Source organism: Pinus tabuliformis, chromosome 9 (assembly GCF_031772625.1).
Source record: "Pinus tabuliformis cultivar Carrire ecotype Pingquan chromosome 9, CPIR1, whole genome shotgun sequence".
NCBI classification, from domain to species: Eukaryota; Viridiplantae; Streptophyta; class Pinopsida; order Pinales; family Pinaceae; genus Pinus; species Pinus tabuliformis.
Genome location: NC_142307.1, coordinates 1,360,747,646 through 1,360,772,736, shown reverse-complemented (window position 1 = coordinate 1,360,772,736; position 25,091 = coordinate 1,360,747,646). Strand labels below are relative to the sequence as shown.

General features: G+C 40.5%; 1 protein-coding gene across 3 annotated transcripts in view; it reads left to right on the top strand.

Moving 5' to 3' along the window:
• LOC149153558 (uncharacterized) overlaps window positions 1–25,091 on the top strand; it is a 101,047-nt gene that overhangs the window by 56,883 nt on the left and 19,073 nt on the right. For all 3 annotated transcript variants that reach the window (XM_089439276.1, XM_089439277.1, XM_089439278.1), the window contains one exon: window positions 15,846–17,413. In XM_089439276.1, the coding sequence (XP_089295402.1) occupies window positions 15,846–17,413 (1,568 nt within the window). The remainder of the gene's footprint in view (window positions 1–15,845; window positions 17,414–25,091) is intronic.

Below are 25,091 nucleotides of genomic sequence, written 5' to 3'. Positions count from 1 at the left end.
TGATGCCATGGATTATGTCAAAGCAAGAGTAGTGGAGCCTCCTTCAAATGCATCCGTAGTTGCACAAACAAAGTACAAGAAAGGTGAGGTTAAAGCTAAGAAAATTATTGTTCATTCTATTAACAAGCCTTTGGTTGCCTACATTTCTGATTTAGAAACATCTAAGGAGATGTATGACAAGCTGGCTGGGATGTTCAAAATAAATAATGCAAATCAAGTTCTCTTTCTCAAGAATAAGTTGAAAGACATCAAGATGGATAGAAGACAATCCATCCAATCCCATTTCATGAGGATTACCGAGATCAAGAATGATCTCCTATCTATTGGAGAAGTCATTGGTGACAGGGAGATCACTCTTATTCACTTGGACGCCTTATAAGAGAATGGGATGTGTTCAACACTACCATCCTCAACAATGACGAGATACCGGGATTTGATGAATTATTGGCTATATGCACTCAAGAAGAAATAAGGACGATGGAAAGTGACAAGCCCTCCAATGGAAGCAATTCTATTGCCTTCTCCGCTCGTGCTAAGAGGAAGAACAATGCTGGTCCAAGAAGACAAGGTCAAAGGTTCAAGTTGGGATTCAAAGAAGGAAGAAAAGGAAGATGCTTTAATTGTAACAGGCTTGGCCACTTCTAGATAGTGTACTCACAAGAAAGATACTCCAAGAGATGATGACAACCACAACAACAACTTCAAGGGAAATGTCAATCAAAGGAACAATAGGTTCAGCAACAAAGGAAAGAGGAATGCTTCCGCTGCTCGAAATGGAAATGGTCGTCCTCCCAAGAAGTCGAGAAATTCCAGGTATGAAGAAGTTAATGTAGGTGAAAAGCAAAAAGAATTTTATCTTATTTCTGCCCTCACCATTGCCTCTCCCCTGTATACATTAGATCATTGGTTGATTATTAGTGGTGCCTCAAGGCACTTCACTGGGTACAAAGAGGCTCTCTCAAACTTGATTGAAAAGAAGACAAATATGGAGATTATACTTGGGGATAATGCCACTTATCCTGTGAAAGGAATTGGGACTGATACTCTTCACTTAAATCAAGGTCATACCCTTCATTTACAAGAAGTGTTGTATGTACCTGATTTGAAAAATGCCCTGGTCTCTATTTTTGCAATGGAAGATAAAGGTTTCAAGGTGGCATTTAGTGATGGGAAAGTTCGTGTTTGGCAAAGGAACCCAAGAGATGCATTCACTCTTGGATTCAGGGTTGAAGGTCTTTATTAGGTCGGAGGAAGTCCGTTGGGAGCAATGACTTGTGATACTTCTCTTCAATTCGAATTATGGCACCAAAGATTTGCTTACCTTCATTTCAAAGCCTTACTTGATGTAAGGAAGATGGTCACAAGTATGTTGCCCTTGACATCTTTGGGTGGATATTTGTACTATGCTATTTTTGTGGATGACCTCTCTCGTAAAACATGGATCTATTTCTTAAAGAAGAAGGACGAAGTGTTCAAATGGTTTTGCTCTTTCAAAGCCTTGGTCAAAAATCAAACATGGAAGAAAATCAAAATATTGAGGACCGATAATGGGACCAAATATGGGTCAAATGAATTCAATGACTATTGTAGAGACGCTGGCATTAAGAGGGAGACCACTACTGCATATACTCCTGATCAAAATGGTGTTGTTGAAAGGAATAATTGAGTTATCATAGAAGCCACCTGTGGCATGCTTCATGACCAAGGTCTACCAAATTTCTTATCGGGAGAAGCTGCCAACGCTGCTGTGTATGTTCAAAATAGACGCCCACATCAAGCATTAGACTTCAAGACTTCCGAAGAAGTTTTCACCGGTAAAAAACATGATGTTTCTCATTTTAGAATTTTTGGTTGCCCCGTATATTTTCATGTGCCAAAAGAAAAGAAACAAACTAGAAGCATCTGGGAAGAAAGGAACGTTTGTGGGCTACAATGAAACTTCGAAGGCATATAGAATCTATGTGCCTGGTCAAAGGGAAGTGGAGATAAGTCATGATGTCACTTTCAATGAAGATTCTGCCCTTAGGAGAGTCAAAGATCTTCTTATCCCTAGGAAGGACAATAATGATGATGATGCTGGAAAGAAGGATGAACCTCCTACTGATGATTTGATGCTCAATGTTGAAGGTCCGATGGATCCCATTGATCCACCTCCTAGTGAGCCCACTACTTCAAGAAAAAGACCTTTGTGGCTCAAAGATACTCTTGAAGATGCCGAGAAACATATTGCACTGAGGGGGACATTTTGTGAAAGCAAGAAGCCAAACAAGTACCAAGGGTACTTAGCTGCCATGAGTACCATTGTACACTCTGAGCCTTGTACATTCGAAGAAGCCGTGAAACACCAAGTTTGGAAGGATGTGATTAACGAAGAGTATGAGTCGATCATGAAGAACGATGTCTGGGATGTGGTTCCTAGACCCAAGGACAAGTCTGTGGTCACTTCAAAATAGCTCCACAAGATCAAACATGGAGCTGATGGGAGTGCTGAAAAGTTCAAGGCCAGATTTGTTGCTCGAGGTTTCTCTCAAAAGGAAGGAGTAGACTATGATGAGATATTTGCACCAGTTGCTCGATATACCACCATCCGTTCAATCATAGCCCTTGCTGCCTCACAAGGATGGAGCCTTCACCAAATGGATGTCAAAACCAGTGTTGAAAATATCGGTATCGGCAAAATATCGGCGAGGGTCCAGAAAATATCTTATCGGCAATATCGGCTAAAATATCGGCAAAATATCGACAAATATCGGCAAGCATAAAAAATAATTTTTTCAGATTTTTAAATATAGCTGATATTTTCAAAATATCGCGATATTTTGCCGATATTTTCCGATATTTTGAAAATATCGCGATATTTTCAAAACAGAAAATATCGCGATATTTTCTCGGCGATATATCGTTTTGCCGAAAATATCGCGATATTTTTGAATATCGCCGATATTATCAACAATGGTCAAAACTGCCTTCTTGCATGGCTTGCTTAAGTAGGAAGTCTATGTAGAACAACCCAAGGGGTTCGAAGTTCAAGATTGAAAGACACATGTATGCAGGTTGAAGAAAGCCCTCTATGGATTGAAGTAAGCCCCCAAAGCTTGGTATTTAGAGGATTGATAGTCAGATTTGAAGCGATGCTAACCCAAACATATACTTCAAGGTTGAAAAGGACAAGCCTCTCATTCTGGTCCTTTATGTGGATGATCTCTTTATGACATGTGATGATCCTCTCTTCATCAATGCAAGAGGGAGTTCGCTTCCTGAATTCGGGATGAAGGACCTAGGACTAATGGATTAATGCACTACTTCCTAGGACTGGAGGTCTAGCAAAATCCAGGTGAGATTTTCCTTTCTCAAGGAAAATACATTGTGAAACTACTTGAGAGATGTGGGATGGTGGATTGCAAGTCTATATCTACTCCGATGGAATTCAACTTCAAGAAGCTATGTGGAAGTGCTGCTGGGCCCAAATGAGCGAACTCTTCTGAGTATCATCAACTTGTGGGGGCCCTCATGTTCTTGGTCAACTCCTGTCCTGACATATGCTTTGCTGTGAACACATTGAGTCAATTTATGGTCGAGCCTCATCACATTCATTGGATTGCTGCTAAGAATCTCTTGAGATATCTCCGGGGCACAATCCACTATGAACTGAGATACACTGCGGGGAACTTGAGACTTCATGGATATTCAGATACTGACTGGGCTGGCAGTGCGGTGGATCGTAAGAGCATGTCTGGGTGTTGCTTCTCTTTGGGGTTTGCTTTTATATCTTGGATGAGTAGGAAGCAAAAATCGGTTGCTTTAAGCACCGTCGAGGCCGAATATACACTGCGGGGAACTTGAGACTTCATGGATATTCAGATACTAACTGGGCTGGCAATGTGGTGGATCGTAAGAGCACGTTTGGGTGTTGCTTCTCTTTGGGCTCTGCTTCTATATCTTGGATGAGTAGGAAGCAAAAATCGGTTGCTTTAAGCACCGTCGAGGCCGAATACATTGCTGCGAGTATGGCCTGTTGTGAAGCTGTTTGGTTGAGAAAGCTCTTCAATGAGCTGTTTGAGCACGTGTTGGATACCACCATGATCTTCTGTGACAACCATAGTGGGATTTGTTTATCAGAGAATCCCGTGTTCCATGATCGCTCCAAGCACATTGATATCAGGTACCACTTTATCCGAGATATGGTACAACACGGAGCAGTGACGCTCCAACACATTAGAACAGATGAGCATGTCACAGACATTCTCACAAAGCCTTTGGGGAAGATAAAATTCTTAACCTTTCGAGAGAGACTTGGAGTCGTGGAACAACCCTCCTATGAGTGTCTTGTATGAGTTGGACATTGAGCTCTGGGAGCTCCTAGGGGCTTGGGGTACTTCTTGGAGCTATGAGCGACCATAGGGTGAGTGGTTCACCTTCTCTTGGTGGTGCACTAGATACAGGGTGAGTGGTTCACCTTCCCCTGTGATAGCCCATGTTGGTTGACATGTGTGTAGGGTGAGTGGTTCACCTTCCCCTACCGTTGCGGACACATGTATGTAGGGTGAGTGGTTCACCTTTGCCTACGATTGACATATGCATAAGATGAATTGTTCACCTTCTCCTTCTCTTATGGAATATGAGCAGGATGAGTGGTTCACCTTCCCCTGTCGATGCCCCAACACACATCCTACCCATGGAGTCCGAGACTCATGGGAAGTACCTCTCATCTGGTCAATGAGTTGGGAAAAGATGGTTAGGGACCATAGCACTACTGATGGACGCATCATGTACTGCCTTACTCCCTATGACTAGGATGCTTGGTGTTCAACAACTTGATCTGGGATCAAGGAATGACTTTTGTTAGTGGAGAGTGGTATGATCTTATGACTCACTCTCGATCACTTCTTCATTATTACTTCATGGTTTAGCAGAGCAAAGCACAACAATGATGACATATATGGTACATGATGACATGATGGCATGATGATGATAGATGGATTGTCAGGTGGAATTCTCTCTAGTTGAGAGGGAGTGTTAAAATTGGCAACTAGGGCCAAATTCCAACTTAGGGCAACTTATATGATGGAGATGATTATTGCATTGGATTCCTCTTTTCGAGAGGTCGAATTTTGATATAAAGATCATCTCCTTATGACAAACAAAAGTGGAATTTTGAATTTATTCTCTCTCATGCACAAATTGTCAAAGTTGGCCTCAGTCAAATAAAGCCCAAGAGATGTGTCTCGACACCCTCAATGATTTGTATAAATAGGAGTGACCTCTCTCCTCATTTGGACATCACACATCACATGACACATCTCTGTCTCTCCTCCCTTGATTGGTTTGTAATTTCGTACAACTTGGAGGCAGCCTCTCTTTACTTTGCATGTGTGGCAGGAGGCTGAATTCTTCTGGGGCAGAACAGGTTGAATTTCAGGAAAACAAACCAGCATTGACCAAGACTTATTTGACCTCTGTTGACTTCGATCTTGAGGGAAAATTTTGATTTTTGGAGGCCGCATTTATTGGCACAGGAATCGAGGTGATTGGGATAGTTTGACACGGCTGACTTCAACATTTGACCACATAAATTACAATAGTGTTTGACCGAACTATTTTGGGCTGACTTTGACTCTCCTGGAAGGTTGAATTGGACTTCTGTTGATCGAGTTGCTTGGAGGATATTTTGGTGCTGCTTTGACCAACATTGACTTTTTGGTCAGAGCTGCAGTTGACTACTTATTTTGATAGGACTATTCTGGGCAAGTAAATTTGATATTTGTACTCTCTCTGCTGAACTATTGAATAATAAAAAGAAGATTTGATCAAAGGGATTTCCCCACATTTGGGTTTTTCTCTGGCATCAGCCAAATCTTGTGTCCTCTTGTCTTGGCTTGTCTTATGCACATGTTTTTATGTTCTATCTGCATTTACTATCAATGTCTTTAAGTTAATGTGATTGCTAATAGAAATAACTGGAAATTGTCATTGGGCTGATAAGGAACATTGAAGTAAATTGTGCTAAAGCATAGAGCATACCATTGTTATCTAAAATTAACACCTCTTTTAGCATACACAAACATCTTGTAAACCTTTGTGAGTCCCATGAACTATTGATATTAAATGGCCTCTCTTGCTGCTTGACTTCTAGTACTTTCACTTGTTTTCTTGATAGTGGGGGTGTTAGGGTTGTTGACTATGTCTTGGCCATGATTCCCTTTATTCGCCAATTCTTGATTACCCTAATTCCTTTAGTGGACCATGCTTTCCTTTTCTTTCACCTTCAAGCTGATTCATTCCCCCCTCCCCCCCTTTCCATTCATCCCCTCCATGCCCTTGTTGAACTAACATCTTGTTTAACAACAGGGATTCAAATGTCTATTCTTCTTATATCCACCAACTCCTCCCTCCCTTTTCTTACTTTTTTTTCATCTTTGGAGTTAGTCTCTTCCAAATTTGATATGCTTTCCTCGGCCATTAGGGACTTGGCTCTCATCTCCTCGTCAAATATTACTAGACCCCCTTCTTTGTCTCCCAATTCTAAATCCTGTCTAGTGAGTTGCTGGTATGACAAGGAGTGCAAAATCCACCATGGATAGGTTTGCCATGCCCTCCTGCATGGTATTAACTCTTATCCACACTTATGGAGATCCCATTCCTCTCTCCTTTCCCCTCTTTTACACTACATTGCAAATCTATTTAACCATGTTGTTTGCTTAGGATTCCCATGGGCTTGGTCGCACCACATTATGCACCCAATGCACAAATTGGAGTTCAAAATTGATTTGAACAATTATAACATGATCATGGTAGGGCACACTTTCTACAAGCTCTATTCTACCACACTTCATTTGTACTATGTAGCTATCAAAGGAGCTTGATAAATGTCACTCGAGGGCTAGAAGGTAGGTAGGTTTTCATCTTGGGCACTAGATTGTTGACCATATTCTTACTCTCACAACCATCATTGAGGACGTGAAGCATCGGTCTTCAAAAGGTCTTTTGTTGCTTTGTGTACTATTGGAAAGCTTTGATGTAGTCTTGAGGGAGGCCCCCTTTCACTAACTGAGACATTGGAATATTATAAATGCTTTCATTGCCATCATGTGGCTCTATAAGTTTGTCCATGGTTATATTAGCACAATGCACGAGATTTTTTATTTCATTCGAAGCACCATTGGGATGAAGTAGGTTTGGGATCTATGATTCTATGTTGAAGAGTTGGAGTCCTTCCTATAGGGGAATATTTAACTTGAGTATGGTTGTCTTCTTTATTAGGTCTTGATCTCAATTCTACTTTTTGCATATGATGTGATTCTCTTAGCCTCCATTTGGAGAGTTTGTAGAGATAATTGAATGCCCTATCCAAATTTTGTAATCTTCAACAAATGGTGATCATCTTGGTAAAACCAACTTGATGAACTTCAATGGCTTGAGCTATGTCCTTATAGGCTTCTATTTTTCTTTCAGGGATAAGAGGTCAAGATTACCACAACTTACATCTACTTAGGAGTCCAATTTTTAGGGCCTAGATTTGGGTTGAGGAAGGCTATCCAACCCTAGACCAATAAGGGGTTTGGGTCCCTTGCTCTCAGTGAGTGACAATGTTTCTGGAACTAGTTCCGAGACATATTGTCTAAGATGGACCTCATGGACCCCATTATTAGGGCCATGGATCTTTATGGTTTTAAGGTGTGGGGGCCTAGCTTGGTTCAACTTGACTAGGCCAAAACGAACAGTGTGTAGACTTTCATGCTTTATCATATCATCAGGAGCAAGAGGATCATATCCCATGCCATTGTCTAGGTAGAGTTTGCGGCTGACCCTTACCATTTCAAGACGACATTTAGATTGGTCTCGTTTTTTGCATCATATCTAGTGTTTCATAGATTTGGTTTTTGGTAGGGACCACTATTGATACCTTGCTTACTACTCATAGGCCTTGACCTAGATTAAACATACGGGACAAGTTCATGGTTACTAATTTTCAGAGGTCTCGAGTCTTTGTTGGTCTATTGGCATTTTGATGGAACACCTCCCTCTATTTATGTATTTCATGTGGGCCCCTAGACATCTCTAGCCAAATAAGCTAGAGATGAATGATATTATCAAAAATCACATATACAATTAGTATATCCAGGAACTAGGTCACTTATCTCGACCCATCAAGGGGTTTGAAGACCAAGATGGCACAATGCAGTATACTCGCAACACTTCTTGGAGTTGAGAGATGGGCTCATTGCTTGATTCCTTACACCTTATGACACTAGATGCATGTGCTCAAGATTCCCTTAGGTTAGTTTCAAACAAGTTCTCATGGGCTTTTGATGGGGGCTGAACATTAGATCTCATAGGAGGGTAGGGTTTGCCAACTTTGTCATATGCAAGAGTTTGAGAGAGGAGCTCTCTATAATTTTGGTGCCCTGCCTATTATGAAATATGGGGATTGTTCTATTGCCTCTTCAAGGAGTCTTAGAATTCTCTCTTTCTTCTTTTGTTACCTAGATCAATGGTGCTTAGCCTTGTTTATGAGGGAGGCATTGACTCTCCATCAAGGCTCTTGGAAGTGGGAGTGTGAGCGACAATTTTCAGAAGCTTCTGGATTGGTAGCGATTTTGGGAGGACTTTTTATATAATATATGTTTTTATCTATTTCGATGTATATATGTCAACAAAATCATGTAGAATGATGAATTAATTATAAAAAGCATACAAACATAGATTAAACCATATAACTTCAATCATCTAGTAGTTATAATCTTCATCAACCACAAGTCCACAAGTTACAACATCTTGATTCTCATCAATCTTAGAGTTTCAAAGTTTCAAAATTCAATTTATAACATTTGTCATCACTAAAGTTGTACTTGTAAGCATTACCAAACTATAACAAAGAATATCAAACATGAAATGAAATGTTTCAACTTTCATGAAACATCATATTCATAATTCATTATCAATGAGTTATAATTTGCCAACTTCAAACTTGACTCTTTTCTCTTGTCAATTTCGATGGTGAAAGATTCCAATTTCCACCCTAGTTGACACCAATATATCTTGAGAAGTTGGTGAATTTCTTGGTGAGCTTCGAGAGCTTTATCCGGCATTAGGACACCGTTTGGAAAAATGGCAATGTTCCTTGTTAGCTCTGTTTCTTGTTTTTTTGGCATAGGGATTCACGTCTAGACAAGATCGTGAGCTCTCTGTTTATCTTTGCCTTGGATAGGGTTTGCGAAGTGGTTGGCTTGAAGCAGAAGTCAAGCGAAACACCAGAGGAGACAAATGAACTCTATCTGGCCCTTGTTCTCCTATGCTTGCCTCAGGGATCCTCTAATTATGGTATCGAAGTATTGCAAAATTTGTAATTGTCTGGAGGCCAATAAGGAGTTTGGAAGGGTGACTCATTAGAAGACTAGAGAGTAAGCAATAACACTTAGTGGATTAGGCGCCATTCTATACAGTTCTAGGATGAAATGCGAGGTCATAAGAAGATCCATCTGAAGTGAGGAAGGTTTCTTATGCAAGCTGGTCCCCTCCGTGGAAGAGATACCTCCTTGTGCAAAGACGAGGGAATCCTTGTAGCTAGAATCATCTTTTGAAGGTTGTGTTCTGTCACAGGAAGAATTTTGAATCCTCTCACAGCTCTTACTTTCACATAATTATGTTGGTTTTAAGTGGATAGGGTCATCTGGTCAAAATTAGATTTTTCTTTTTGTTGAACTACTGTACGCTGTCGATGGGTGCTAGTCTATAGATTGTTGAACAATTCATTCTCTGTTGGAACATGAGCATACTTGGTTGTAATATGTGGATTGGATTCATACTATTAATAGTGAATTGTTAATTGCATAGTGACAATATCTTATAACACTATTGTTGATACTTATGGACTATAGAGTTATATTGTGAGCATCTTGCCAGCTTGTGAGTGCATGAGCCTTGTATGCTTCCCGAGGATACAAGTAACATCATTGTAAGAAGAATGAGGGTTATTCACCGTTCAACCATGGGGGATAGAGTAGGGCAAGGAACACGACCCAGACATTCTATTGAACAAATTACTGCATGGACAACATCAAATGAACCAGCAATTGCAATAGCAAGGGCAACAAATGATTCAAGGGCAGCGGGAGATTGCTCAGGTTTTGGCTCAAGGAAATCATTAACTTGCTCGACTAATGGCTCATTTCACAGGACAGCAAAATGTTGCTGCCAACAACCGAGCATGCAATGAAAGAAATCACCAACCATTACTTCCACAATTCACAAATAATCAAGCAATGGCAGCCCAAGAAGCAGTTGAGCCAAATCAACTTCTTAATGAATATGTTCGGGATTACGCAAGATTGGACGAAAACACTCGAGCAATCATGTCCTTCAATGAATACAACAATTTTAGATACAAAAATAGACCTAAGGCAGAACCAAATATTGAATTGGCACGCAAGGTGAGTAAACTTCCTCTACCCTCATTTGATGGATCATCTAAATGTACAGTGAGGGCTTGGGTGCAAAAGTTGGACATATACTTTAGGTTTAATCCCGTGATGGAAGCAGACGCAATCCAATTTGCCACATTACATCTCGAAGGGGAAGCGCATGAATGTTGGTATCATGGTCTAGTAACATTGGGGCATGCCAACATCACTTCTTATGAAGATTTTACACAAAGGCTGATAGAAATATTTGATTAGAAGAACCCATACATCCACTTCAGAGAATTGGCACTTCTTAAACAGACATGATCGCATAAAGGATTTATTGCAGAATTTGAACGAACTGCAGTCATGGTAACAAATGTATTTGAAGAGCGATTAGTCATGCTTTTCACTAAGGCATTAGCCGAACCCTTACAAGGTTGGGTCAAGGCATTCAACCCCACCACCCTTTAGGAGGCTATCAAGAAGACTCGGGATATGGGAAATGCAGCCACTAAGTCTTAAGGCTCCATCCAACTGTTTCATTCCTCCAAAATATAAGGAGAAGAAGCCCTTTCAACGTGATTGGCCCAGAAAGGACAGGCTAGATGAAAAAAAACGAAGTGAACACAGGTGAAAGAAGCTATGTTTCAGTTGCAAGGAGCCATGGGAACCAAGACATTGCCCTTTAGGAAAGGGAAAGATTCACAATCACTACATCAAAGTAGTCTCTAATGACGAGGAGGAAGGAGAAGAGGCCACTCCAAGTATCGAAGAAGAGTCATCGCAGAAGGAAGCAAAATAAGAAGAAAAACCTAGCACTTCCAAGGAAGAACCACCAGAAGAAGCAAAAAGTGAAGAAAAGGCCAACGGAGAAAGGAAGTCTCGTCCCCAAGTCAAGATTGCAGCCCTTTCAGATACACCCAAGTATTACACCTTCAGGGTCAATGGAGTTGTCAAGGGGAAACACATCACAACACTAATTAATGGAGGAGCTACACAATTTCATTGATGCGGCACTAGTGGCCAAAAGAGGACTCCCCCCCGAAGAGTTCGAAGCCCTGGATGTAATAGCTGCGGATGGTTACAACTTGGATTGCACCCGAATGATACCAGGATTGATCATAACACTCTGTAATTATACTTTAACTAGTGATTTTTATGTGATAGATCTTGGAGACATCAATATGGTATTGGGGGATCAGTGGTTGTATTCATTGGGAAAGCACACGATGGACTACCAGGAATTAGAAATGGAGTTTAAAGATTTGAATGGTAGCAAAGTAGTTTTGAGAGGCATGGCAAATGGCATGCCACAGGGCATTTCAGTCAGAAGAATGGAAGCTATCTTCAGGCATGGAGATGTCACATATGCAACAAATTGCAGGATCATGAGCCAAAAGGTCCCCAACAACGATAAATCGCAGTACAGGGCAGATATTCAACAAATAATAGACAAGCATGCTTCAATGTTTGGTGACATTCCTCCAGGATTGCCTCCTAAGAGAGGATTCGAGCACACTATAGAACTAGAAGAGGGAGCTAAGCCTGTGATCACCACGCCCTACCGACATCCGAAGAAATTCAAGGATGAAATAGAAAAGACCATCTAGGAATTGTTACAAATGGGCCACATCAGACCTAGCTTGAGTCCCTTCGCCTCATCTGTGGTCTTGGTAAAGAAGAAGGATGTTACATGGAGAATGTGCATTGATTACCAAGCTCCTCAGCAAGAAAACTATCAAAAAAAGGTACCCTATCCCCAAGATCGATGAATTATTGGATGAACTTAATGGAGCAGTTGACTTTTCAAAGATCGATTTATGATCAGGGTACCACCAAATCTGAGTTTGAGAACAGGACGTGCTGAAAACAACATTCTGATGCCATTATGGACACTTGGAATTTTTGGTCATGCCATTTGGGCTACCCAATGCCCCCACCGCTTTCCAATCCTGTATGAACAGTATCTTCAACAAACAACTAAGGAAATTTTTATTGGTATTCTTCAACGACCTTCTCATTTACAGCAAAACATGGGATGATCATTTGGGGCATTTGGATACAATTTTGAGCATTATGCAGGAGCAATCCCTCTATGCCAAACCATCAAAGTGCGAGTTTGGGTTAATAGAGATTCTTTATTTGGGATACATAATCAATGCAAAGGGAGTACAGGTTAATGGAGAAAAGATTCAAGCAATATTGGACTGGCCCACACCCAAGAACCTGATGGGATTGTGAGGATTCTTTAGATTTTGCAATTACTGCCAACGGTTTGTCAAAGGCTTCTCTCAGCTAAGCGCGCCCTTGACAGATTTAACTAAAAGGGGGCATTCAGGTGGACAGTTGAATCCGACAAGACATTTAACAAGCTCAAAGAAGTGATGAGATCATGTCCTGTGTTGACCCTCCCTGACTTTAGTCATCCTTTTATATTGGAGTGCTATGCATCAGGAGAAGGCATCGGGGTTGTCTTAATGCAAAAGGGTCACCCTATCAAAAGTTGGAAGCTTCAGAACATAGATAAGCTTTATTCCATATATGACAAAGAGATGCTGGCTATCTTCTTACCTTGGTCTGAAAATCAGCATATTACAGTCTCTCTGAAAGGTTCTGCCACTCGAGCAAGCATGACAAGGTCTCGACTCTCATCATGAATTCTGTCACAATCGTCTACACTGTGCAATTTATAACAAATATAGGCAAGCAAAGCTAGCAAACAGACTTATACACATTCTTGTGATTTCTACCAGAACCAGCAAAGCTCCGCACAGTGAAAGGTAGTGGACTGCTGACAGCACTCTACACACAAACACCCCCACAAACCCAGATGTAGCTGAAATGATCACAGTTTTAGTCACCATGCTTGGACTTAAAAAAAAAGATCTAATTTCAATGAATCTCAAGCGGGGGTGAATTCAATAGACCATGCAAAACTTTTTATAAGTTTCAAAAATAAATTTGAAGATTCATTTTATGTTCAGTTTAAAAAATATAAAAACAAATCCATAAATGTATATATGCATGTGTTCAGTCCTGAAAGTTGACATTTAATTTTGACATATTTTATTTCACATTTGAAGTTTGTATTTGTTTTTTGTTTGAATATATGAAGCTGTAATGAAATTCACTGAATTGGCTTTCTTAAACTCAAAGGTGAATTTTATCATATTCTTTGGCATTGGTGAATTTTTTCTGAATTTAATATTAAGTTTGAACATGAACATGAAGTGGGTGATTTGGATCACAAGCCTGGTTGCTAAACCCTTTTATGGTTCACAGTCCTCAAAATGGAGATCCAAAAAATCAACCTGTACAGTCTGGTCTGTCACAATCCTCTCAAGAGTCAAAATATTTTAGAAATAGCTCCAGAAAATCCCTGCACAAAATAGCTGGAAACACAACGTGAGCAGTGCCAAAGGCAAAAAATTATTGTCTGTTGTCCATTGCTCTCTGAAACCGGATTATACTTTCAGCTGACAGACTTGACTTCCATATAGTGCAATTGTTCTCTGAAATTGGAATATCCTTTCAGTAGACGGATCACTTCTCTCCAGGTTGTTGTCCAATGGTGATTTACCTCCACTTGGTTTCATTGCTCCTCTGAACTTGGACTATCCTCTCAGCTGCTAGACCTGACTTATATATGGCTCTATTCCATTCTCAAATTTGAATATCCTTTCAGCAGACAGGCATCTCCTCCATGCATTTTGAATTTAGACTTGTAGTCAACAAACCTGCCCGGCTCCTTTCTTCCCTAAAGCTTTGAGGCAGAAGAGGAGCCTTACAGAAGCGAGGGTGAGTGCCCATCTGTCAATATGTATACCCTCCACATATTGCTTACACACTTGGTTCAAAATTTATTTAGTCTATTTGATTTTTTTTTTCTTGAAGCACAGTTATATTTGTAAATGGGAATTATATTCTTATTTTATTTCATGGACAGTCTGTGTGAGGGCTTATGTTTTGCAGGTTTTGTTCTTGTTTCTTACATAATTCATCTCTTAGAAGGTGCAGAAGCAGGAGATAAACTAAGCTTTCATGTAACATGAGGAAATAGCTCTTCAATAAGATTCATTGCCCAAATATTGGATGGTTACACCGTTATCTAAATGTGCACATTTTTATCCCTTTGATATAGCTTCTATTCCTAACCTATGTCCACTTGCCTAAAATTATCATTTATCCTAATAAAACAGAGCTGAGGAAAATGTCAAAATTGTGTCATGAAGTTACAGGTGATCCTTGTCAACATTTCAAACCAAGCCTAGTAGCTGAAAACTATACTGATGTCTTAATGCTATCGCCAATCAGACAGTCTTGGCTACAACCCTGTATACTAGTTGGAGTCATGGTCCAAAAATTGAATTCAACTGCCACTTTTGAATGCATACAGCTGGTGATAGTCTCAAGTATGTGGTCTAAAGAAAATTACAGTTGGTGATAGTCTCAAGTATGTGGTCTAAAGTAAGTGCATGATGTAGGCTTGGAGAGGTATGCAATCTCCCTAGTGAAAGTCCATGTAAGCATAATATAAAAATAGTTTAATATATTTCAGGTTAAGGGAGAATTATTAAGTGAGAAAAGTGTTAGTTTTATAATTTATTGTAAACAGCAGTTAAAATACTGTGTTGTACCTTTAATCAGAATCATGGAATTATTATAAAAAATAGGACTCATTCCACCTACTTTTCAAGTTTGCCTGTGTTCATGAGCTTGCAAATCTTTCAACAGTTGGAGTAGATCAGTGCATGTTATTTTGCGATTAATCACATCATTGATACCGCTCACTGTTTTTATTTGCTTTTTTTCATGTTCAATTGAGGGTTTGTGGACACGAATAGCTGAATAGGTCAACCTTCAGAAAGAGGAGCTTCTTGTTACTTTGTTCTCATGTAAAGTACTTGTTTAATAAAGCCTATTTTGGAAAAGATGTTCTCGTAGTGCTTTACAACCCCTTTTTCAGCTGCATCAAATACTCCTTCATTCTAATGCTCATATGTTTTGTGGACGTTGAATGCCATATGAATGCCCTTTTATACATTGTTCTTTCTGAATAAAATGTTAGGTAAAGATTATGATGGCTTAGTTGGAATTTAGATGATAAAAACAGCTATTATTTTTGGGAAGCGAGTACAGTGGAAACATTCTTTCACGAGATATGTATAACATTAATGGTTATATTGAGAAATTTCCATTGTCATGCTTTATCTGCAGCCATTTACCCTGAACGATATCTAGTTGAGCAATCCTAGGGTTTAATGCTGATGTTGGATTAAACATTTTTGAATATCTTATTTGAGCTTGCGTTTTCTGGATTTATGTTTCAAGACTATTTCTTCTGTTCTCTTGAATAAGTTACAATGTATTAATATGTGAACTATTATTTATCCCGCCCACTAAATAAATTGTGTCTCAACTGTTTGAGGGCTGTGATTGCAGCATGTTCCTGCAGCAGTTGATATCTATGCTAAAGGGACTCAGAGGTTACCAATATCTGCAGAAGCACTGTCCGTTAAAGCAGCAGCAGTGGCAGCAGCAACAGCATATGCATCAAAGAGAGCACTTTCCTCTAGAGATGGTTTATCGTCATTTGCATCTTCTGCTGATCTTTCCTCTGATTCTGATAGTCCTGGAAGTCAGGACTCTCTGATGTTCACTTCTTATAAAACTAGATTGCCACACATAATTGTTAGGAGTCCCAGTGTGCCCACAGCAAAATCTTTTTCTCCTCCCCCTTCTGATAATACTGTTGCAGACAATAGTGTTACAAATAATAGAGAGAGAAATAAAGTGCTATTGGAGGTGAATGGAGAGAACATAGCTGCAGTAAAAGATGCAGAAAAGGAATATCAGGGTTTAGGAAAATATAGAAAAGAACCTGTAGTAAATTTAGGAGACTATACACAAGAGAATATTGATGGAAAAACTGAGAAGGAAACTGAAGAAATTTATGTGAATGCAATAAGAAAGGCATCTGACAGCTCTACAAATCATGAACTTAAACACGTGAGTGGAGAAGAGAAGAATAAGAAGGTAAAAGATAAAAAAGTGGAACCTGAAGAAAGTGACTTGCTAGAAGACACGGCACCAGATAACAAGCAATTGCAGGAAAAACCATTTTATCCTAATGCTGAAAAAATTGAGTATGAAGCAAAGGTTTTGTCTTCAGGAATCAGAAACCTTGAGGATGTGAGGATGCAAACACCTGTACCAGAGTCTACCCTTGAAGAAGAAACAACAGAGAGATCAATAAGAAGGATTCAGGCCAGGGAAGTCTCAGGGTATAATATTGCACGACAAGTGAAAGTTGCAGGTAAGGAAGAGCACCGGCGGTCAGTAGAACTTTTTCCTCAGGGTGTAAAGGCAAATATGGAGAAACAGATTGGAGGTAAACAGACATCTAAAACATCTCGAGATCCTCCAAAAAAGGCTACAAAAATTGGTACAGATGTGCGAAATGGTGGCAAGAATGGTTCTGGATTAAGGGCGAAATCTCTACAAGATAGCAAAGCCAAGAATTTGAAGGTTCCTGTGAAGTCTATTTCTGACTCAGCAATAAGTCCTGTTACAGAAATTGATGAAAAGTTTGTTGAAGAGGTAAAGGAGATTAGTATCTCTGAAACACTGTCTGCTAATGTCGAAAATAGTGCTTCCGATGAAACAAACAGTAATTCTGAGGAAGGAGTTTCAAAAGAAGAAAACATGAAAATTATTTTTGCGGAGGCAAGGGCTGCAGTTGCAGATGAGAAGGTCAAGCAAATGGAATTGGAAATTGAGAAGCTAGAAGGTGAGTTGAGGGAAGCTGCTGCTATTGAGGCTGCAGTGTATTCAGTAGCTGCTGAACATGGGGGTTCATCTCACAAGGTTCATTCTCCAGCTCGACGCCTTGCAAGGTTTTATATTCATGCATGTAAGCATTGGAGTCAAGATAGAAGAGCAGGTGCTGCTAGAAATGCAGCCTCTGGGCTTCTTTTGGCCGCAAAAGCTTGCGGGCACGATGTTCCAAGGTAATGTAGTAATTGAGATCTATCTCCCATGCATTATGAATTTTTGAGTCAACCTTTAGATATGGAAACTTCTATATTTCAAGAGGCATGGGTTTCAAGCATAATTGACATGTACACTTTTTCTGTTGAATCAGTTGGTGAGTCAGTGAAACTCCAGATCAAGAAATAAATTTGTATTTTTTTCAACTTATTGTCAGATTTGTGTTCCAGTTGGCATCTGCTTTTGCAGAGGAACTGTATCTCTGTTATTGACAATATCATCCCTTAAATTTATACTGGTATTCTTTTGGAAGTAACATTTTTATGCATGTTTCATTATCTTTTCCTCTTCTCCTCAGTTTCCTTATTTTTGTTGGGCTCATGCTGAAATATTTCTGATGGTCTTTGGATATGTCATTCTTTTGGAAGTGTTCCAAGAAATATGCCTCAAGGGCGGCACTACAAAGAGTTGACTTACTTTGGCTCAAGTGCCAGGTTCAAAGGGTAGTGATTCCACACAAGTTGCCTGGAACTTGGTCTCGGGGTTATCCGTTTTTGAAAATCATGTCATACGGATGTGGCAGACCACAGTTACGATGGAAAATCTTGGAGGAGGCTTAACACTCTATAGGCATCATGAGAGAATGGATATCTATTGGTTCTGGATATGTATTTACACTATATCATATGCTGGAGAATAGTTTTGTGAAATACTTAAAGCCAGTTTTAGTTTTCAAAACTATTTGACTCAAATATTAACCAGAATTTAGCATGACCCATAAAGCCTAAGCAGAACCTTGAAAGCTTATATAATTTAAAGACTAACTGCCCGATATACATGTGCGCATAATTGTCTAATTTTTTCAAGTTTTTCTTTAATCAGTATAATGGGAAATTTTATCATATACAAAATTTACAACAATAGATGGTAATGGGAGACGAGGGAATTTTTCCTACTGATTAGAAGTTCTGGTTATGAAACAAAACAAGGTTTGGCCAGGCTAAATTCAAGGGATTGACATATATTTGCGCCAAGACAAGTGAGGTGCAGCTTATAGATTGTATGGGGGTGTAGTTGATCCATTAACTCTGTCTTTGTGCCTGTGTAAATGTGCATTGAATTTAGACAGTCCGTTGGGTGTATTGAACATGGAGATTAGCCTAGACCCATCTAAACCCAGGCCTGATATGCCATTGAAGGTTATGAAGCTTGAAGTTGCATATCTGGAGATCAGACAAATGATTCGTGTGTCAAATATTGGAACTTAAGATATGCAGCCTTGTGTTTCACAACCTCGTTGCATATTAGACTTGGGTTTATTTTGGATCTGGGCTTGTCTGAAACCTTAACCATGGAATATTTCAATATTGTAATTGCCTCTGTAAAATTGATTAGGAAGATTGAAAGAAAAACCAAAATTGAGCATACAGACAAAACTGAAATGAGCTTGAATGCATAGGAAGAACTGGCATTGATAGAAGGGAAGGGCTACACAGATTGAATGGCCACTTCTGGGCTGCAAGTCATTTCGATCTTTGTTCTTTGATTTCCCCAGAGCTTTGTTTCTGGATCCAACTTGGGACATTGTCCACATTGTCGACAGTGAGGGAAAGCTTTCACCAATTAGTCTCAGAGTTGTCCACCCTGCTATTGGTGATGGTTTTGCTGCTATCTTTTGTTGTTATGCCTTTCCTTTTAGCTCTATCCTTCTTAAGAATGTCCACTATTGCCATGCAAGTTGTTGAAGTGATCAATAGGTTGTCACTAAGACTCTGTAGGTTGTCATCAACATTCCAGTATATTTACCCAACTTTTTATAGATGTTTTGTCATCCTCTAGTATGCCCAAAATCTGATGGAAATGTGTGATTAGGATCTTCTCATATAGTGATTCTTGTGCCATTGCACTTTTGTTTGAAGATCCAATATTGACCTACTTTTGCAGCCTCTTATGGTGAGGGACCTGCATCTAAATCATCCTTGTTTTATTAACAATACAGACGTGGAAAGGGTTCCTTGAGAAAACATTCTTCAACTGATAAATGACAAATTGTTATTAGATCAGTAGTGCACATTAGCTGGTTGCCCCATAGAATTTGAAACCTTGCCCATGTCTTGTTCAGCTGCCCATGTTGCTTCTTAGTGTAATTCTAAAGTAAATATTCATTTTATAACCATGTTAGTGACCATCTCCGCATGTTTAAAATACCTTCCAATTTGTTGTGGACAATTTTTGGACCAACATTGCTGAGGGATTCAGATAAGGAGTATTACTTGACATTTGTAGCAAAAAGAACATAATGCCAGTTTGCCTGTAAATAACTCTTATTACTGCCAGTTGCTTTTCAGTTGGGCTATATAGGTCAAAAGTTACTTGCAAGGCTTTACTAGTCTTATCTTCTTGTATTCCATATATTTGCATGGTCATAGGAGGTAACCTTGTTCCATCATAATTGTCAGATAAAATGTTTGCTTTTACAATCAAATTCCATTCAATGGCCCCTTGGAAAACCGGCTGGTAATAGGTATTCTTGTGGCATTGATTTTTATTTAGTTAGCACATATTTAGTAATTAGTATGCATCCACAGGCCACAGTTAACAACCTTTCTTAAGAATCTCCTAAAACAGAGCTGTAATTGATACATTTGTGCTTTAGATTTTTAGCTGTTGCATTTGAGATATGGTGTTGGTCTCCAAGTACAGAACATCAAGCAATGGTCGTATTACCTTTTTTTCTCTGCAAAATACATCCTATATTTACAAACAGAAGATAAAAAAGTGAAGGGTATGTACAATGAACATCATATTCTCTTCCGAAGAGATAGCAAGGGAGAAATAAAAGTAGAGTACTCAGTGTGATCCAAAGATTGAGCATTTTTGGTCAACAAAATTCTTTTTGCCAACAATTGATGACAAACCTCATCCTTCGAGACTGAACTGAAGGCAGACAAATAGCTAGGCTTGTGATCAAGAACAAGTTTACACAACAAATTCCATAAAAGAAAAGCAGCACTATCCTCAAACAATGCCAAAGTGTTAAGTTTAGGTATGTTCTATGCTTAGAGCAATTTATTTCAATTTTCATAGTTAGCTCAGTATCTTTTCCAGATTAGCAATCACATCAGCATTAAAATAAACTGCAGATAGAACATAAACATAAATCGCAGAAGACAAGCCAAGACAAGAGGACACAAGATGTGGCACTAGCCAGGGACAAACCCCAATGCGGGGAAACCTTTGATCAATTTTTTTTACATGTTCTTCAATAATTCAGCAGAGAGAGAGAGAGATAGTACATTTACGACAGAAGTTAACACTTTGACTTTCTAGATTCATCTCTACATGAAATCAGTTGAAGACATGCTGCTTCAACTGATTCTCCAAGGTGACACCTTCACCTATCATTGCGCTGCATCTCGTCCACATGCTGCACCTCTCAGCGCTGCACCACGCTGCACTCATCATCACAGTGCTGGACCTAGTGACCATGCTATGCACTTCATGCTGTCGCTTCTGTCACTGTGCTGCTCCAATCACTGAGCTGCTTTCATCACGGATCTGCACCCAATGCTGCATTCATCACTGATCTGCACTCCTCATGCTGCACCATGCTGAGCTTGCACTATGCTGCATACAAATGCACACATCATGCTGCTGCACTAGCTGTCTCTAATACCATGCTGCATCTCACTGCTGCATCTAACCATACTGTCTAACATGCTGACCACACAAGCAGTCACATCAACCTTCAGTCCTTATCCTTGTGCAACCCTTAACACAATATGCTGCTGGCTATGGCCTGCACCTAGCCCAGCAGCAAGCAAGATTGTCATACAATACTCAGCTATTACACTTGAAGAACAATGTCTACCGATCAACCTTATAGCTGCACAATCATGCCCAGAACTGATCTCAAATGTGTCACACTATCATCTACAACAATGTGACATAGATTTGACTTTTCTTACAACGTCTAAGGGTTCATTCCTTACAGAGTTATGGACCTCTTAAACTTCATCATTTGGCTGATAGGGTCCTTTCCAATTGCGGCCAAGATGACCTCCTTGATGGCTGAGACTAGGTCAGTGTTTGGCCCTACTTGGACTGCTGTTTGAAGCACAAATGACAGCTGCTAGAAACCTTTATTTCAATGGCTGTAACCTTCACCTTTTACTGCGGCTAGGGCAGATAGATGCCTCTTTGAAACTGCAGATTAGGCTGAGTGTTTAGACAGTGGATGACGAACCTTTTGTTGATTTGGGGTAGCATCGGATGTGCTTTAGCCACGAAAATTGGTGGAGAGGCTAAGGCACATGAGATCTCCAATACCTAGAAAGGGTTTGGGCAGATTCTAAACAGTGTGGGAGATATTAAAATAATTAATATTTTTAATATAGTCCCTAAGTCTAAACTTAGGGAAAATAAAATATTAATGTGAATTAATATAAAACTGTGTTAAAATGGTCCAAAAGTCATGGATCAAGCCAGATCTAATCTTAGCCATTGATTAGGGACTTAATCTCAGCTGTTGATTTGTCAACGAGAAAAGTATAAGAGGAGGCTTGAGGGTCACTTGGAGAACACACCAAGAGATCAAGATTTCGACTTTCTGGGGCTAGGTTTGCTGAGAAAGTTGAGAGAGTGATCAGAGTTGCAACTGAGGGGCAGTGAATAGAAAAGCAGAGAGGTAGAGATAGCATCGGGAGAATCAGCGCAGTAGCCGGAGAGAGGGACGCGAAAGCAGCCAAGGGTTCACACAGAGGCAGCTAGGGCTCACGCAGAGGCAGCCAGGGCTCACGCAAAGGCAGCCAAGAGCTGTGCAATGCCTCAGAGGGCCACCGTGGGTGATGCAGAGGGCCAGAGGGCTGACACAGGCTAAGCTAGAGTGACGCTGGGCTAACACTGCGCCAGAGAGAGGCTGACGCAGTCCCTAGAGGTTGATGTTGGGGTTTCGTGGAGCAGATTGGAGTTGTGGAGCTGTCGGAGTGTTTATTCGGGGTTTCAGCTGGAGCATCTGCTTCCGAGTAGAGAGGTACTACTGCCGAGATTTTTCTCTGTTGGGTATGCCGGATTTGGCACCCAGATTGTATTCTGAAACTGCTTAATAAATCAAACCCTCAGGTAGTTGCACCGGTTTTCCCGCATTGGGTTTTTCTTGGGACATTAGTCCAAAAACAACGATGTCACTTGTGTGCTTGTTTCTATTTCCTTCAGTTGATGATCTGTAATGTGTTGAGCATGTACTTGTATTTATTTCCAGTATTTACATGGTAAATAGCTTGTTAATTAATAGAACAAGTAGGTAGGAATAAATCAATAAAGTGCATGAAGGGTTTCTAACGTGTCAGACTTAGAAACTCCAACACCTTTAGGCAGCGTATGGTGGCTCTCTTTGACTGCTAGAGATCTCCTCGAACTGTGGTCAAGTCTTTTCATTATCAGCGGCTAAGTTAAGGCTTTAATCCACCCAATAGGATTGCGGATAGGGCTTGCATTTACAACAGTCAAGGCACATAAGAACCCTCTTTAACTTGCCTCCTAGAACAGTTTGTTAGGGCAGCGTTAGGGCATCATTTAGGCATATTCTTGCTGTGTAGTTTAGGGCAGAGTAAAACCTTACTTAGATGACAACATTAGGCTTCTACCATACCAGTGTTACTGCTTCATATGAAACCTTCCTCCCTGACTGCGTGAGCCTTCTTCTTGCTGCATATTAGATTTCTCCATCAGGGTAGCGTAGAGCTTTGTCCATGACAACTTCTAGGGCATCTTCTATTAGGGAAGCGTATCAACTAGGGCACTCCCTCTAGATCTCATCTTCATCAAACCCAAAACAAAATGAAGAGAGATCTCAAGAGTGAGTGTGAGAAATGACTTGAAGGCCACCTCTATTTATACTAAAACGTTGAGCACAAGTGGGTTTATTTGGTTGCTAGTTGACCTTGACGAATTGTACCATAACACTAATAAATTCATATCTCCATGAATACTTATCGGAATCGGATGATCTTTAGATCAATCCTACACCTCTCGATGAGAGGGATCCAAGAAAAATATCAGTTGCCATTAATAAGATGACCCACATGGAGTTTGGCCCTAGTTGCCAATCTTAACACAAAGCCCATAAAGCATATGAAAAAAAGCCCTACCAATCACCAAATAACAGTGCGCACTAGTGAACCCTACCTTGAAGAAGCTCTGAATGCTGATGCTCAAACCAACTCCAACAGTGCTTGACAATTGGCAATCCTAGAAAATATGCCTAATTGTCTCTGGGTGTTGATGAATAGGGTAGAGGCCATCCGAAAAATCAGTCTTAGCCAACCTATCCTCAGATGGAAGCCCTACTAAATGACAAACCATGGAAACACTCAGCTTATAAGAAAATCCTATGTTGCACAGGGATCTGTCCCCCTAAAAAGTCCCACGTACCATGTGTCCCCGCTTCTGGGGACTTGTGGACACTTGGGAAACGTCCCCAAATTGTTGGGGACTTCATTGGGGACTCGGGGACCTCCTTGTTGTCCCCAAGACGTTTTGGGCAGATTTCAGGGATGTTACGGACAGGTTTCAAGGACGTACTGGAAATATTTTATTGAATTTCCACGACCTTGGGTCGCAGTTAGAGTATTAAAATCACTGACGCTACCAAACCAAGAATCTCAACTATAAACTACTTTGCACAACGGAAATATAAAGCAGTAAATCACATATGCACAATATACACAGTTTTAAACAGAATTGTACAATATGTACAATCCCAATCTTCGTCATATTAAACAAATTGAGTAATACAACAGTCTATGGTTTACAAGATACAATGATAATCTTCGCTGCAGCTTCTATGTCGTATCTCATCCTGCCGGTCCTTCGCGTCCGTACTGCTCACTAGTAGTGCCTTAGTCCATCAAGGCATTTACACGTCAAGATTCCAAGAGGGCTGCCTCCAATAACTGCTGCAAGTCATGTCTGCTACAATGAACACAGACTCACCAAACTGCTCTCTAGGTAGGCCTAATTCCCGAGCTCCAATCTGCCACGCTAGCAACAACTTCCGTCTAGCAAAGTGTTGCGATTCGGCACCTATCTTCACCCAACCTTCAGCCGCTCTTCGTTCTTCAAGATAGCTCGTCTGGGGCTAACTTTGGGTAGCCAACACGCTGCCCTCCAACAGCCCTATGGCACCCAATATCGTCACTGCCGGATCTGCACCTAATATGACTTTTCCTCACCTCTGAATGTCATATAAATGGCTCCAACAAGCTACAACAAGTCTGATCCAATTCTGGACGCCAAACTGTGACCCAACACATACCAAAACACTGCTGTTTGTGACTCCTGCACTGCTGCAATTTCTGGGACTGGTTAGGGCACACAACATAGTCCCTAACCGTCCTCAAATCTGGCCCAAAATTGCCCTTATGAAATGCGGCTGTCCTTCAATGGGAGGCTGCCCCTCCACGCTGCTCTTTTAGGGCAGATTCAAGCCCTTAAACACAAACTTATCCTCCTAAAAGACAGCGGCATCCTACAGGTGTATAGACAGACCTGTGGCAGCCTCTTATGAGGACTGTCCACCCACCAAACAGCCTCCAAACTAACTCGCTGTCCCTGCCTTGGCTGCAGCCTACAAGAACAGGGCTTCGACCCTCCCACCAGCAGTTCTGTCCTAAAAAACGGACCCCTGAACAGACCTTA